Here is a 15,311-nt window from a genome sequence, read left to right on the forward strand (position 1 = left end):
CTCCCCTCACCGGTCTCCCCTTCCCGTCTCATCTTCCCAGCCTCTGACCTCTCCCCTTACCAGTCTCCCCTTTCCATCTTGTCTCCCCCAACCTCTGACCTCTCCCCTCACCGGTCTCCCCTTCCCGTCTCATCTTCCCAGCCTGTGACCTCTCCCCTCACCGGTCTCCCCTTCCCGTCTCATCTTCCCAGCCTGTGACCTCTCCCCTCACCGGTCTCCCCTTCCCGTCTCATCTTCCCAGCCTCTGACCTCTCCCCTCACCGGTCTCCCCTTCCCATCTCATCTTCCCAGCCTGTGACCTCTCCCCTTACCAGTCTCCCCTTCCCATCTTGTCTCCCCCAACCTCTGACCTCTCCCCTCACCGGTCTCCCCTTCCCGTCTCATCTTCCCAGCCTGTGACCTCTCCGCTCACCGGTCTCCCCTTCCCGTCTCATCCTCCCAGCCTGTGACCTCTCCCCTCACCGGTCTCCCCTTCCCGTCTCATCTTCCCAGCCTCTGACCTCTCCCCTCACCGGTCTCCCCTTCCCATCTCATCTTCCCAGCCTGTGACCTCTCCCCTCACCGGTCTCCCCTTCCCGTCTCATCTTCCCAGCCTCTGACCTCTCCCCTCACCGGTCTCCCCTTCCCATCTCATCTTCCCAGCCTGTGACCTCTCCCCTCACCGGTCTCCCCTTCCCATCTCATCTTCCCAGCCTCTGACCTCTCCCCTCACCGGTCTCCCCTTCCTGTCTCATCTCCCACAGACTCTCGACTCACCTCTCCCCTCATTGGTCTCCACTTTCAACCCCACCCCCACCTCCTCAGCCTTCCTACATTTGTCTCCTCTGCTTTCATCACCACCTTGATGTCGAAACCCTCGGCCCTCTTCCCACTCTCTCTCTCATCCTGTTCCCATGTTCCTGCGGGTGGGATCCAGTATTCAGACGGACAGCACACCTGTAAGTGTGACGTAGGTGCAGTACCGCCCCTGGTGCGGGATTGTGTGGCTGTGGGTCCAACACTGGGGATAAGGATATAATTTATCATTTTTTTGTGACATCAACATCATCGAAACACACAATGAAATTCGGTGTTTACCTCAACAACCAACGCAGTCGGAGGATGTTCTGGGGACTGCGCAAGCTTTCAGCGCCAACATGGCGTGTCTATGATTTACTAAACTGCACGTCCTTGGAGGGAGGGAACCAGAGCACCCAGAGGAAACCGTACTGCACAGGGAGAGTCTATAATCCCTTTACAGTGACGGGAATTGAACCTGTGTCACGGGCGTGGAGTAACGTCACACTAACTGCCACTCTCCCTCATTCCAACATTTCCCAAAGGAGTGGGAAGAGCAGATGATTTAATGGGTTAGCTTTCAATGGCTGGTTACAAAAGGACCAGGTTGCACTTGAATCCGAGGGGGACCAATATTCTTGTGGGCAAGTTTACTGGAGCTGTTGGGAGTGGTTTAAACTAATATGGCAGGGGATGGGAACTGGTACGATCGAGCTGAGGATGAGCCAGCAGGTTTACAAGTAGATGATGGGTGTAACATAATGTAAGGAAGGACAAGCCAATGACTGGGTACAAATACAGACAGAGTTAAATGCAGGACTGAAGGTGCTGTATTTAAATGAATGTAGCATTCAGACTAAGGTGGATGAACTCAATTAGAAACTGGTTGGTTATGACATTGTGGGCATCACTGAGTTGTGTCTGAAAGAAGACTATTGTTCCAAGCTTAATATCGAAGGATATGCTTTGTATTGAAAGGACAGGCAGGAAGGCATAGGTGGTGGTGTGGCTCTATTGGTAAGAGATGGAATTACATTTTTAGAAAGAGGTGACACAGGGTCAGAGAATGTTGAATCTTTGTGGGTGGAGTTAAGAAACGCAAGGGTGAAAAACTAATATGGGAATTGTATATTGGCCTCCAAATAAGGAGGTTGAGATATAACTGACACGCACACAACATAGCACATGTAACTGACACACACAACACGGCACATGTAACTGACACAAAAAGTGAAATCATCACAACTAATAAAATGTATTCCAAAAGAATCTTGGGAAAGGTGGCTTTTTGATCAGAGGGCTTCTCTCTGCAGAGTTGGCCATTCAGCCCATCAAGTATGCTCTGCCATTAATCATGGCTGATCTATTTTCCATCTCAACCCCATTCTCCCTGTAACCCTGAAGCCCCCACTAAACAAGGACTTGTCAACCTCCACTTTAAATATACCCAATGACTTGGCCTCCACAACTGTCTGTAGCAATGAATTCCACAGATTCACCACTATCTGACTAAAGAAATTCATCATCATCTCAGTCCCCTGAGGCTGTGCCCTCCGGTTCTGGACTCCCCCAGTGTAGGAAACATCCTCTCCACATCCACTCTATCTAACATGATGTCCCAACTCTTACACTTTAGTGCCCTGACTGATGAAGACTTCTTCACCACTCTGTCTGACTTTGAAAGTTCCCCAAAACTGGGACAGTGTTTGGGGAACAGACTGGCGGTGTGTGTGAGGTGGAATGGAGTGTGTTGGTGTGTGTCAGGGACAGATGTGTTTGGGGAACGACTGACAGTGTATGTGGAGTGGTATGGAAGGTGTTGGTCTCTGGTGGGGGGGGTGGTCAGATGTGCTATATTTCACTCCAGCTGTGGCCGCTGCTTGTTCTGGTGTTCCCCTTCTATGCTCTGTGTATCATTACATTCTGGGAATATTGAATCTCACTGTTTGTCCCCATTCCCAAGACCTGGAATTTTCCTCAGACTTTTCCACTTGTACTCAACCAGTGTTTTTGTATAGTCATTAATAACCTCTCTTGTGCAGCATCTGTCCCCACAGATTTGCCCCTTGTTTCACCTATCCTGCCTATTCCGTCTGCCCTTCGCGTCCCCCACTGTCCACCTGCCCTTCACCAACCCCCTCAGTTCATCTGTCCTTCACGTTCCCCACTGTCCGCCTGACCTTCACCAACCCCCTCTGTCCGTCTGCCCACCAACCCCCTCAGCCCACCTGCCCTTCACCAACCCCCTCTGCCCACCTGCCCTTCACCAACCCCCTCTGCCCACCTGCCCTTCACCAACCCCCTCTGTCCATCTGCCCTTCACGTTCCCCACTGTCCGCCTGACCTTCACCAACCCCCTCTGTCCATCTGCCCTTCACATCCCCTACTGTCCACCTGCCCTTCACCAACCCCCTCAGTTCATCTGTCCTTCACGTCCCCCACTGTCGGCCTGTCCTTCACATCCCCCTCTGCCCGCCTGCCCTTCACCAACCCCCTCTGCCCGCCTGCCCTTCACACACCCCCTCTGCCCACCTGCCCTTCACCAACCCCCACTGTCCGCCTGCCCTTCACCAACCCCCTCTGTCCATCTGCCCTTCACATCCCCCACTGTCCGCCTGCCCTTCACCAACCCCCTCTGCCCGCCTGCCCTTCACCAACCCCCTCTGCCCGCCTGCCCTTCACACACCCCCTCTGCCCACCTGCCCTTCACACACCCCTCTGCCCACTTGCCCTTCACCAACCCCCTCTGCCCACCTGCCCTTCACGTTCCCCTCTGTCTGCCTGTCCTTCATATTCTTTTGTCTGTCTGCCTTCCCTTCATGCCCCTTCCATCTGTCCATTTGCCCTTCATGCCATCCCCTTATACCATTCTTCCCAACTCTCTGACCTCCTCAGCCCCCCCCGATTCTCCACTCCCTTCCTTTCCCCTTCTGTCTTTTGCCCTCCTTTCCTGTCTCCCCCTCTCTGACTGTAAGCTCCCGTGCTTCACCAGCTTTCTCTCTCGCTCTGTCCCGGCTCTAACCACATGCCTGCCCTGTCTGCTCTCTCTCAGCTGCGTGTTTATCAGGAAGATTTTCAGAAGGAGAAGTTGGAGAAGGAAATGATTCAGCGGCTGCTGACGGATCAGAAACAGGTATTGGAGTTAGTCACACTGTGGGGAGAAGGAGCGAAGATGTTCTGTGAGAGGCAAATAGCTAGTGTGGACTGGGTCGTGAATGCACCTTATTATTTGAGAACTGATTTGTGGTAATATCACTTTGTGTTGTGTGTGTGAGCTATATGTACCATGTTGTGCATCTTGGTCTGGAGGAATGGTGTTTCATTTGGTGGTGTACCTCTATGGGGCTCAGAATCAAGTTTAATATCACTGGCATCTGTCATAAAATCTGTTGTTTTGGCAGTGATACAGTGCAATACATAATTTTAAGAACTATAAATTACAACATGAAGTGTGTGTGTGTGTGTGTGTATATATAATTAAAGTAAATAAATAGTGCAAAAAGAGAGGGCACAGAACAGTGAGGGAGCGCCCGTGGTCCATTCAGAAATCTGATCGTAGAGGGAACAGTGAGGGAGCGCCCGTGGTCCATTCAGAAATCTGATCGTAGAGGGAACAGTGAGGGAGCGCTCGTGGTCCATTCAGGAATCCGATCGTAGAGGGAACAGTGAGGGAGCACCCATGGTCCATTCAGGAATCCGATCGTAGAGGGAACAGTGAGGGAGCGCTCGTGGTCCATTCAGGAATCCGATCGTAGAGGGAACAGTGAGGGAGCGCCCGTGGTCCATTCAGGAATCCGATCGTAGAGGGAACAGTGAGGGAGCGCCCGTGGTCCATTCAGGAATCCGATCGTAGAGGGAACAGTGAGGGAGCGCCCGTGGTCCATTCAGAAAACCGATCGTAGAGGGAACAGTGAGGGAGCGCCCGTGGTCCATTCAGGAATCCGATCGTAGAGGGAACAGTGAGGGAGAGCTCGTGGTCCATTCAGGAATCCGATCGTAGAGGGAACAGTGAGGGAGCGCTCGTGGTCCATTCAGGAATCCGATCGTAGAGGGAACAGTGAGGGAGCACCCGTGGTCCATTCAGAAATCTGATCGTAGAGGGAACAGTGAGGGAGCACCCGTGGTCCATTCAGGAATCCGATCGTAGAGGGAACAGTGAGGGAGCTCCCGTGGTCCATTCAGAAATCTGATCGTAGAGGGAACAGTGAGGGAGCGCTCGTGGTCCATTCTGAAATCTGATCGTAGAGGGAACAGTGAGGGAGCACCTGTGGTCCATTCAGGAATCCGATCCTAGAGGGAACAGTGAGGGAGCGCCCGTGGTCCATTCAGGAATCCGATCGTAGAGGGAACAGTGAGGGAGCGCTCGTGGTCCATTCAGAAATCTGATCGTAGAGGGAACAGTGAGGGAGCGCCCGTGGTCCATTCAGAAATCCGATCGTAGAGGGAACAGTGAGGGAGCGCTCGTGGTCCATTCAGGAATCCGATCGTAGAGGGAACAGTGAGGGAGCACCCGTGGTCCATTCAGAAATCTGATCGTAGAGGGAACAGTGAGGGAGCGCTCGTGGTCCATTCAGGAATCCGATCGTAGAGGGAACAGTGAGGGAGCGCTCAGCACTCATGGGTTTATGCTCCGTGAATCTGTTTGCAGAAGGGAAGAAGCTGTTGAATGGTAATAAACCTGAACTAAGGTGGCCCGAAGGTCCTGATTCTTCTCTGTGCCTCTCTAGTGTTGGAGCACCGTCCAGACTCCCCCACTATAGCAAATGTGCTCTCCATGTCTGCCCTGTCTAGTCCTTTCAATATTCGATAGGTTTCAATGAGATTTCCCCCCACCACCACCACCCACCATTCTTCTAAACTCCAGTGAGTACAGGTCCAGAGCCATCAAACACACCTCATATGTTAACCCTTTCATTCCTGGGATCATTCTCATTAACCTCCTCCGGACCCTCTTAAATCTGCGGGGTTCCTAAAATTACCAGCTCGACGAGCTTCAGCCTTGGTTCTGAGTTCTGGCAGCCAACCCACCGCCCTGTGCAGCTGTGATTCTGTAAGCTGCTGGCTATCGTGTTTATTTACACAAGGACTGTGCGTGGAAAAAGCAAATATTTGTCGCTGGCAAATGGAAGGCTGTGTCCCTGGCATCATGCAGGCTGTTGGGTCTGTGCCCGTTGAGATGGTCCAGCAAACGAGCTCAGCTTGAGGTTTTGTATTCTCTCACTGACGCCCCCTCGTCTGACCATCTGCCTTCTCTCAGCAGAGAGCAGACAGGCTGGGCCGTTGAAGGAGGCTGAGGTGTGATTATTTCTAAGATCATGTGTGATGTAGAGTAGGTACATTTGAAAGTGAAGATACTGTCATATGAATACTCAGGCCACTGAACAACCTGTAGCAAAGCACAGAAGTACAGGACTGTGCGAAACTCTTCAGCACATTTACACAACTGAGGTGTATATTGTTTGGAATCAAATGTACCGTAGTAATTTTATGTTTTGCAGTCTTTGCTTTCCTCACCACTGGCTCAACCTGCAAGTTAACCTTTAGAGAACCCTGAACAAGGTCTCCCAAGTCCCTTTGCACCTCTGATTTCTGAATTCTCTGCCCACTGAGAAATTAACTGCACCTTTTATTTTCCCCCCACTAAAGTTCTCTCTTTCCTCCATCTATCCACCAACCCTCCCTCATCCGGTTCATTGGTTCACTAGATACGGGGCCAAAGTTGCTCAATAAATGGAACTCAGCAGGTCAGGAGGCAGCGATGGAGGGAAATCAACCTGCAGGCTTGTACTTCTCCCCTCTCCCCACCTTCTTCTGGCCTCGGCCTCCTTCCTCCCCAGTCTCGACACGAAACGTCGACTGTTTATTTCCCTTCATACAGCACTGTGCAAATGCCTTCAGCACATACGAGTAGCGAGGAGGCCTAAGACTTTTGCACAGGACTGTAGTTGCAAAATAAAAACAAATTTCGTGACCTATGTGAGTGACAATAAACCTGATTCTGATGGGGGTCTCCATTGTGGACTGAGAGTGGGAAGGGAGCAGGGAGAGGGGAATCACGGTTGGGAAAAGGGGAAGGGAGAGGGGAGGGAGTGGGAAGCCCCAGAGAGACATTCTGTGATGATTGTTTGGAATTAAATGGCAACCTTGCCTGGTGACTTAGAACTGGGAAGGGGTGTCACACAACACCACCACCACACCCCCCACCCCCCGGCCTGAGGACCCCTGCTCTACCACCAGTCCCACACCCCTCCCGCAGCCTCCACCCTCACCATTCCCAACATCCTTTGCTGCCAGACTTACAAGCTCGCTCTACACTCCACAGTACTGGGTAAAAGTCTTGAGCAACTGAGCTATACAGATGCGCCTCCAACGTTTGCACAGAACTGTAAATAAAATCCAAATAAGTAGTGCAAAAATAATGTTCACGAGTTCATTGTCCGTTCAGAAATCTGATGGCTAGGGGGATGAAGCTGTTCCTAAAACATGGAGTGTGGGTCTTTAATGATGGACGCTATCTTTATGAGGCAGCTTTGTCAGCATAGTCCAGAAGGGTTTCTTGCTCTATGACTCTGTGATGCAGTTGAGGAGGGAGCTGAATCTTTGTTATTCTCTACCCTGGTGGAGGGTGGCGGCTTGGTAGCTGAATATGTGCAAGACAGGGACACTTATTGGACATAGAGTGAATTGGGGAACATGGGGCAACTGGTGCTGAGAGCAGTGATGGCTTTACAGATGGGCTGAATGGCTCACTCCAATGTGGGCCAGAGATTGCTCTCAATGGAGAGTTTGCTGTTGAAACACTCGGCACATGATTAACTCCCAGAGTAAAACTAGGTATGAGAGAAATGTAACTTCCTTCAGCTGAGTCCAAGCAACACACCACAAAATGCTGGAGGAACTCAGCAGGCCAGGCAGCATCTATGGAGAAGAGTAAACAGTCAACATTCATGCCTGGTCCTTCCGGCAGGGTCAGCAGAGTCCAGCATCTGCAGATCTCCTCTCGTTTCAGCTGAATGGAAGCAGGTTTATCAGCACTTAGATGGCGTTGAATTTCAAAGTTCAAAGTAAATTGATTACCAAAGTACGTAAATATCACAGTATGCAATCCTTAGATTCACTTCCTTGTGCGCATTCACAATAAATACAAAGAAACACAAGAGTCAATGAAAGATTGCACCCAGCAAGACAAGCACCAACGTGCAAAAGACAGCAAGCTGTGTGAAGACAAAAAGGAAGCATAATAATAAATAAGCAATAAATATCATGACCAGGGGATGGAGAGTGCTTGAAAGTGGATTCATAGGCTGTGGGAAAAGTTCAGTGTTGGGCTGCTCACACAAACTTCTGATGTCCTCGATGGTGGGAGGGTTGTACCTGTGATGGACTGGCTGAGTTTAGCCCTCTGCAGCCTCGTCTGATCCTGTGCAATGGCCCCTCCATACCAGCTGGTGATGTAACCTGTCAGAATGCTCTCCACGGAACATCTGCAGAAACATTTACGTCTCCTGCTTTGTTTGACAGGGTCTGAGCGAGAGGAGGGCATCAGATCCCCCTCCTGGAACACAAAGGATTTACTGCCCGCCCTTCCAGCTGCCATATGCCCCACTTGCCCACCATGGCCCCGTCTTCGGACCCTACGATCTGCAGATCCGCTACCCACCCTCGGCCTTACCTCCAGGTCACCCTCCCTTCCAGGTGAGTATCGATCCTATGCCTGGACTTGTCGTCATATCGTCACTGCTCGAAACCTGAGTGAACCAGAGGCTCACTCACTACTCCCTCCCCGCTCTCCACCATCCACTGTGAAATGTGAACTTTGAACCTTCCAGAACTCTGAGAGTCCTTTCCAGATGAGACAACCGTTGTCCAATGCATTTACACTCATTTTTGTGTCCGTTTTCCCTGACGTGGCCTCCTCTCTGTGAAACCTGACTGCCATAACCACCTGGATCTCCCAGTTGTTAGTCTACTTAATCTCTCCACATCCCCTCTCCACCCCACCCCGTTCCCCATGTCCGTGAGAATTCCTTCTCCATCCCACCCCGTTCCCCATGTCTGTGAGAATTCCCTCTCCACCCCACCCCGTTCCCCATGTCCGTGAGAATTCCCTCTCCACCCCACCCCATTCCCCATGTCCGTGAGAATTCCCTCTCCACCCCACCCCGTTCCCCATGGCCCTGGGAATTCCCTCTCAACCCCACCCCATTCCCCATGGCCCTGGGAATTCCCTCTCAACCCCACCCCGTTCCCCGTGGCTGTGAGAATTCCCTCTCCACCCCACCCCATTCCCCATGTCCGTGAGAATTCCCTCTCCACCCCACCCCGTTCCCCGTGGCTGTGAGAATTCCCTCTCCACCCCACCCCATTCCCCATGGCCCTGGGAATTCCCTCTCAACCCCACCCCGTTCCCCGTGGCTGTGAGAATTCCCTCTCCACCCCACCCCATTCCCCATGGCCCTGGGAATTCCCTCTCAACCCCACCCCGTTCCCCGTGGCTGTGAAAATTCCCTCTCCACCCCACCCCATTCCCCATGTCCGTGAGAATTCCCTCTCCACCCCACCCCATTCCCCATGTCCGTGAGAATTCCCTCTCCACCCCACCCCGTTCCCTGTTCCCCATATCCGTGAGAATTCCCTCTCCACCCCACCCCGTTCCCCGTGGCCATGAGAATTCCCTCTCAACCCCACCCTGTTCCCTGTGGCTGTGAGAATTCCCTCTCCACCCGACCCCGTTCCCCATGTCTGTGAGAATTCCCTCTCCACCCCACCACGTTCCCCATGTCCGTGAGAATTCCCTCTCCACCCCACCCCGTTCCCCATGTCCGTGAGAATTCCCTCTCCACCCCACCCCGTTCCCCATGTCCGTGAGAATTCCCTCTCCACCCCACCCCGTTCCCCATGTCCCTGAGAATTCCCTCTCCACCCCACCCCGTTCCCCATGTCCCTGAGAATTCCCTCTCCACCCCACCCCGTTCCCCATGTCCGTGAGAATTCCCTCTCCACCCGACCCCGTTCCCCATGTCCCTGAGAATTCCCTCTCCACCCCACCCCGTTCCCCATGTCCGTGAGAATTCCCTCTCCACCCCACCCCGTTCCCCATGTCCGTGAGAATTCCCTCTCCACCCGACCCCGTTCCCCATGTCCCTGAGAATTCCCTCTCCACCCCACCCCGTTCCCCATGTCCGTGAGAATTCCCTCTCCACCCCACCCCGTTCCCCATGTCCGTGAGAATTCCCTCTCAACCCCACCCTGTTCCCCATGGCCGTGAGAATTCCCTCTCCACCCCACCCCGTTCCCCATGTCCGTGAGAATTCCCTCTCCACCCCACCCCGTTCCCCGTGGCCATGAGAATTCCCTCTCAACCCCACCCTGTTCCCTGTGGCTGTGAGAATTCCCTCTCCACCCGACCCCGTTCCCCATGTCCGTGAGAATTCCCTCTCCACCCCACCCCGTTCCCCATGTCCGTGAGAATTCCCTCTCCACCCGACCCCGTTCCTCATGTCCCTGAGAATTCCCTCTCCACCCCACCCCGTTCCCCATGTCCGTGAGAATTCCCTCTCCACCCCACCCCGTTCCCCATGTCTGTGAGAATTCCCTCTCAACCCCACCCTGTTCCCCATGGCCGTGAGAATTCCCTCTCCACCCCACCCCGTTCCCCATGTCTGTGAGAATTCCCTCTCAACCCCACCCTGTTCCCCATGGCTGTGAGAATTCCCTCTCCACCCCACCCCATTCCCCATGGCCCTGGGAATTCCCTCTCAACCCCACCCCGTTCCCCGTGGCTGTGAGAATTCCCTCTCCACCCCACCCCATTCCCCATGTCCGTGAGAATTCCCTCTCCACCCCACCCCGTTCCCCGTGGCCGTGAGAATTCCCTCTCCACCCCACCCCGTTCCCCATGTCCGTGAGAATTCCCTCTCCACCCCACCCCGTTCCCCATGTCTGTGAGAATTCCCTCTCCACCCCACCCCGTTCCCCATGTCCGTGAGAATTCCCTCTCCACCCCACCCCGTTCCCCATGTCCGTGAGAATTCCCTCTCCACCCCACCCCGTACCCTGTTCCCCATGGCCCTGAGAATTCCCTCTCCACCCCACCCCGTTCCCCATGTCCGTGAGAATTCCCTCTCCACCCCACCCCGTACCCTGTTCCCCATGGCCCTGAGAATTCCCTCTCCACCCCACCCCGTTCCCTGTTCCCCATATCCGTGAGAATTCCCTCTCCACCCCACCCCGTTCCCCGTGGCCATGAGAATTCCCTCTCCATTCCACCCCGTTCCCTGTTCCCCATATCCGTGAGAATTCCCTCTCCACCCCACCCCGTTCCCCGTGGCTATGAGAATTCCCTCTCAACCCCACCCTGTTCCCCATGGCTGTGAGAATTCCCTCTCCACCCGACCCCGTTCCCCATGTCCGTGAGAATTCCCTCTCCACCCCACCCCGTTCCCCATGTCCGTGAGAATTCCCTCTCAACCCCACCCCATTCCCCATGTCCGTGAGAATTCCCTCTCCACCCCACCCCATTCCCCGTGGCCATGAGGTACAAGAGCAGAATTTGGCCATTCAGCCCATTGCATCTGTTCTGATATTCAGTCATGGCTGGTGACCATCACCGCTTCACCCATAAGATGTTGGAGTAGAATTAGGCCATTTGGCCCATCGAATCCTCTCCACTACTCAATTCTGCCTGATTTATTTTCTCAACCACATTCTCTCATCTTCTTCCTCTAATTCTTAACCTCTGTCTCGCCCCCTCTTTCGCCCCCCCCACTTATTTCCCAGTCCAGTCTTGATGAATGGTCTCAGCCTGAAATCAGCTGTTTATTCCTCTCCGTAGATGTTGCCTGACCTGCTGAGTCCCTCCTGAGTGTGTGTGTTTCTCCCTCTCTTTTCCCTCGTCCTGTTTCTCCAAATGATCATTAATTTATCCTCTTCATTCTCCCCACCACCCCGCAGCCGGAGTACCCCTGGAACGTGAGGTACACCCCTGCACGGGGTCAGCTCCCTGTGGAACCTGACAGAACAAAGACCGATGGGAAAGGTGGGGACTTGTTCCGTGGGTCAGAGGGGCTTTTGACTAAAGGGTCCCATACCGGGCGGCAAGGGTTTTGTACTGCGGTGGGGGGTGAGGGTCGTGTGCTGTGGGGGGGCTGAGGATCGTGTGCTGGGGGAGGGGGGAGGGTCATGTGCTGTGGGAGGGGCTGTCGGTAGGGATGTGCGGTGCTAACTGTGTTACTGTCTGAGGACGTCCCCAGATTGTTTTCTGCTGGTTTAGCTGACAGCTGTTGAAAACCCCTGGCAGTGAACTTTCCTGAAGACTTGCCCTATTGCCCCATACTATACTCAGTCAAAACAGCTGGAACTCTAATCCCTCTCCTGTGATATGACACAAGCTATCATCAACTCTTACAGCCAGTAATGGCACAGGGCAAATCATATGGGATAGCACTCTGCTCAGCCTGGCACTGTGAACAGCACAGACAAGTTGGGCTGAATGGCCTGTCTCCCTGCTATAATACTCCATGAGGTCAGAGAGCCACTGAGCACCACTTAGACAAACCTGAAGCTTACTGTCATCTGTTATATCGGTTTATCACTGCCACCTTCCCTGGAGAGTTGGGGAATAAGGCAAGTTTCGGTAGAGGTATACAACACAGAGGTAGTGTGCAAGCAAACTTTTTCCATTGTCAAAGTAAGTTTATTAACAAAGTACATGTTTGTCACCATGAACAACCCTGAGATTCGTTTTTAGTGGGCATACTCAATCCAACAAACACAATAGAATCAATGAAAGATCACAGCCCACAGGACGGACAAACAACCAGTGTGCACGAGGCAAGAAACTGCAAATAATAATAATAAATGTGTAATAGATACCAAGAACATGAGATGAAGAGTCCTTGAAAGTGAGTCCATTGGTTGTGGGAACAGTTCGGTGATGGGGCAAGTGAAGTAATGCCCGATGGTTGAGAGGTAGTCACTGCTGCTGGATCTGGTGGTGTGACGGATGGATGCACCTTCCTGTAGCACCATTTTGTGCAGATGTGCACAATATTGGGGAGGGCTTTACCTGTGACGGACCAGGCCGTACCCACTGCTTTTGAAGGATTTTTCATTCAACGAGCATCACCGAGGTTGGGTGAGACCATATTAGAGGCCATAGGTTAAGAGGAACCAGAAGGGGAACTTCTTCACTCAGCATGTGGTAAGAGTGTGGAACGAATTTGAGGGCCTGAGTTATAGAGAAAGTTTGAATAGGTTAGGAAACATTGAAGATTGAGGGCAGATTTGATAGAGGTATACAGAATTATGAGGGGTATAGATAGGGTAAATGGAAGCAGGCTGGGGTTGGGTGAGATTAGAACTGGAGACCATGGGTTAATGTTTAAGAGAACATGTTGGGAATTTCTTCACTTGGGGTGCTGAGAGGGTGGAACGAGCTGCCCCCGATAGTGGTGTGTGTGATTTTGATTTCAACAGTCAAGAGAAATGTGGAAAGGTACATTGATGGGAGGGGTATGGTCCAGCTGCAGGTCAATGGGAGTAGACTAGATCAGCCGTTTGACCTGTTTCTGTGCTCTGCTGATCTATGACTCGATGCCATTTCATGTTGTGAGATCTGTTTTTCAGCAGCATTACATTAAAAAAAACTATACGTTACAATAAGAAAGTGAAATGGGTAGTGCAAAAAGAGAGGAAAATAGGTTCATGGGTTCACGGACCGCTCGGGTGTCTGATGGCGAGGGGGAGAAGTTGTCCGTAAAATGTTGAGTGTGTGTCTTCAGGCTCCCTGGTGAGAAGAGTGCATGTCCGAGACGGACGCTGCCTTTCTGAGGCATCGCTTTTTGAAGATGCCCTCAACGCTGGGAAGATGGTGGAGCTGGCGGAGTTTACAACTTTCCGCAGCTTTTTCCAATCCTAAGCATTGTTATTGTTTGACCTCAGTGCACGGTGCGGTAATCTGATCTGTATGAACAGTGTGCAAGACAAGTTTCTCACTGTATCTCAGTACATGTGCCAATAATAAACTGATTTCAATAGTTTGCCAATCATTCACCACAGGAGCAGTCATCCCAGGGAGATGCTTCACTCCCCAGATTCAGGAGGCAACTTTATTTGTTACATCTACACTCAGTGGTGACTTCATTAGGTACACCTGTACGCCTGCTCATTAATGTGAATACCTAACCAGCCAATCACGTGGCAGCAACTCAATGCATAAAAGCGTGCAGACATGGCCAAGAGGTTCCGACCAAACATCAGAATGGGGAAGAAATGTGATCTGTGACTTTGACTGTGGAATGCCTGTTGGTGCCAGACAGGGTGGTTTGAGTATCTCAGAAACTGCTGATCTCCTGGGATTTTCATACATGACAGTATATGAAATGCCTTGTAAATGAGAGAGGTCAGAGGAGAATGGCCAGACTGGTTCAAGCTGACAGTAGCTCAAATAACCTCACATTACAACAGTGGTGTGAAGAAGAGCATCTCTGAACACACAACGCGTCGACCTTGAAGTGGACGGGTCACAAACCTTGAATAATGAACATACACCTAGTGGGCAGTTTAATGGTACAGGAGGTCCCGAATAAAGTGGCCACTGAGTGTGCATCGAACCATGAAGTGAAATACATTATTTACGTTAACATGATTAAAATGTTCTAATTTTATGTCCCCTTTTTCTCTCTACAGAGCCACCGATTATGGGACAGGGTAAGGGACAGCACTGAAGGACAGAGCACCCTGTCCCAATGCAGACACCGCCGTGCCCTTCGGAGACCATCACATCACCCTTCCACTGGAGGAGATGGAGTGTTCACAGCGGGATCGGGTGGGAAGACTACAACGGCACCTCAGCTTTGTACAGACTTCCACCTGCTTACTAACACCTGGAGATAGGGGAGGGGGTTCTCGAGAGGTGAGGAGGGAGGGAGGGTGTGTGCGTACGGAGATGAGTGGATTGGGAGGGCTGGGGAGGGTTTTAACTTGGCTTGTGTGCTTGTCAGCAGCCTTGGATTGTTAACTAAAATATTCAGGAAAAGTTGAAATTTGCTATTAATGTTTGCAGTTAAACAAATCAAAACTACTGGAACTGGGTTTCAGGTTCATTTATTTATCACTCGTACGTGGAAACGTACAGTGAAGTATGTCGCTTGCATTAGCGAGCAACACAGCTTAAGGATACGTCACTTCACATTCTGGCGCCCACAGTACTCGGAAGAATAAAGTTCAAAGTACAATCATTATCACAGAATCTATAAAGTACACAAACTTCAGATTTGTAGTCCGGCTGGCAGCCACAGAACAAAGAAACACCATGGAACCCGTTTAAAGAAAAGTCCCACACAATCCTAGAGCATCAAACACCCAGTGTATGGGGAGAGAAAGAACAAATCGTGCAAACAATAAAAAGTAGACAATTCACATTGACGGCAGAATCCCCGAGCGCTGTGCCCATCGCTGCAGGCCGCAGCTGCAAAATCAGTTCAGTGCAGCGCAGAACACAAAGCTAACATGTCCCGTTCCTCCCTCCCACA

At 52.0% G+C, this 15,311-nt stretch overlaps 1 protein-coding gene across 3 annotated transcripts in view; it reads left to right on the forward strand.

The window, feature by feature from the left end:
* Positions 1-14,667, forward strand: part of tnip1 (TNFAIP3 interacting protein 1) — a 136,926-nt gene extending 122,259 nt beyond the window's left edge. For 2 of the 3 annotated variants that reach the window (XM_059990665.1, XM_059990664.1), the window contains exons 15-18: positions 3,830-3,910; positions 8,299-8,472; positions 11,731-11,815; positions 14,467-14,667. In XM_059990665.1, the coding sequence (XP_059846648.1) occupies positions 3,830-3,910; positions 8,299-8,472; positions 11,731-11,815; positions 14,467-14,504 (378 nt within the window). In that variant the 3' untranslated portion in view covers positions 14,505-14,667. The remainder of the gene's footprint in view (positions 1-3,829; positions 3,911-8,298; positions 8,473-11,730; positions 11,816-14,466) is intronic. The other variant, XM_059990666.1, reaches the window with a different exon arrangement.
* The last annotated feature ends 644 nt before the right edge of the window (positions 14,668-15,311 follow it).

Source organism: Hypanus sabinus, chromosome 15, assembly GCF_030144855.1.
Source record: "Hypanus sabinus isolate sHypSab1 chromosome 15, sHypSab1.hap1, whole genome shotgun sequence".
NCBI lineage: Eukaryota > Metazoa > Chordata > Chondrichthyes > Myliobatiformes > Dasyatidae > Hypanus > Hypanus sabinus.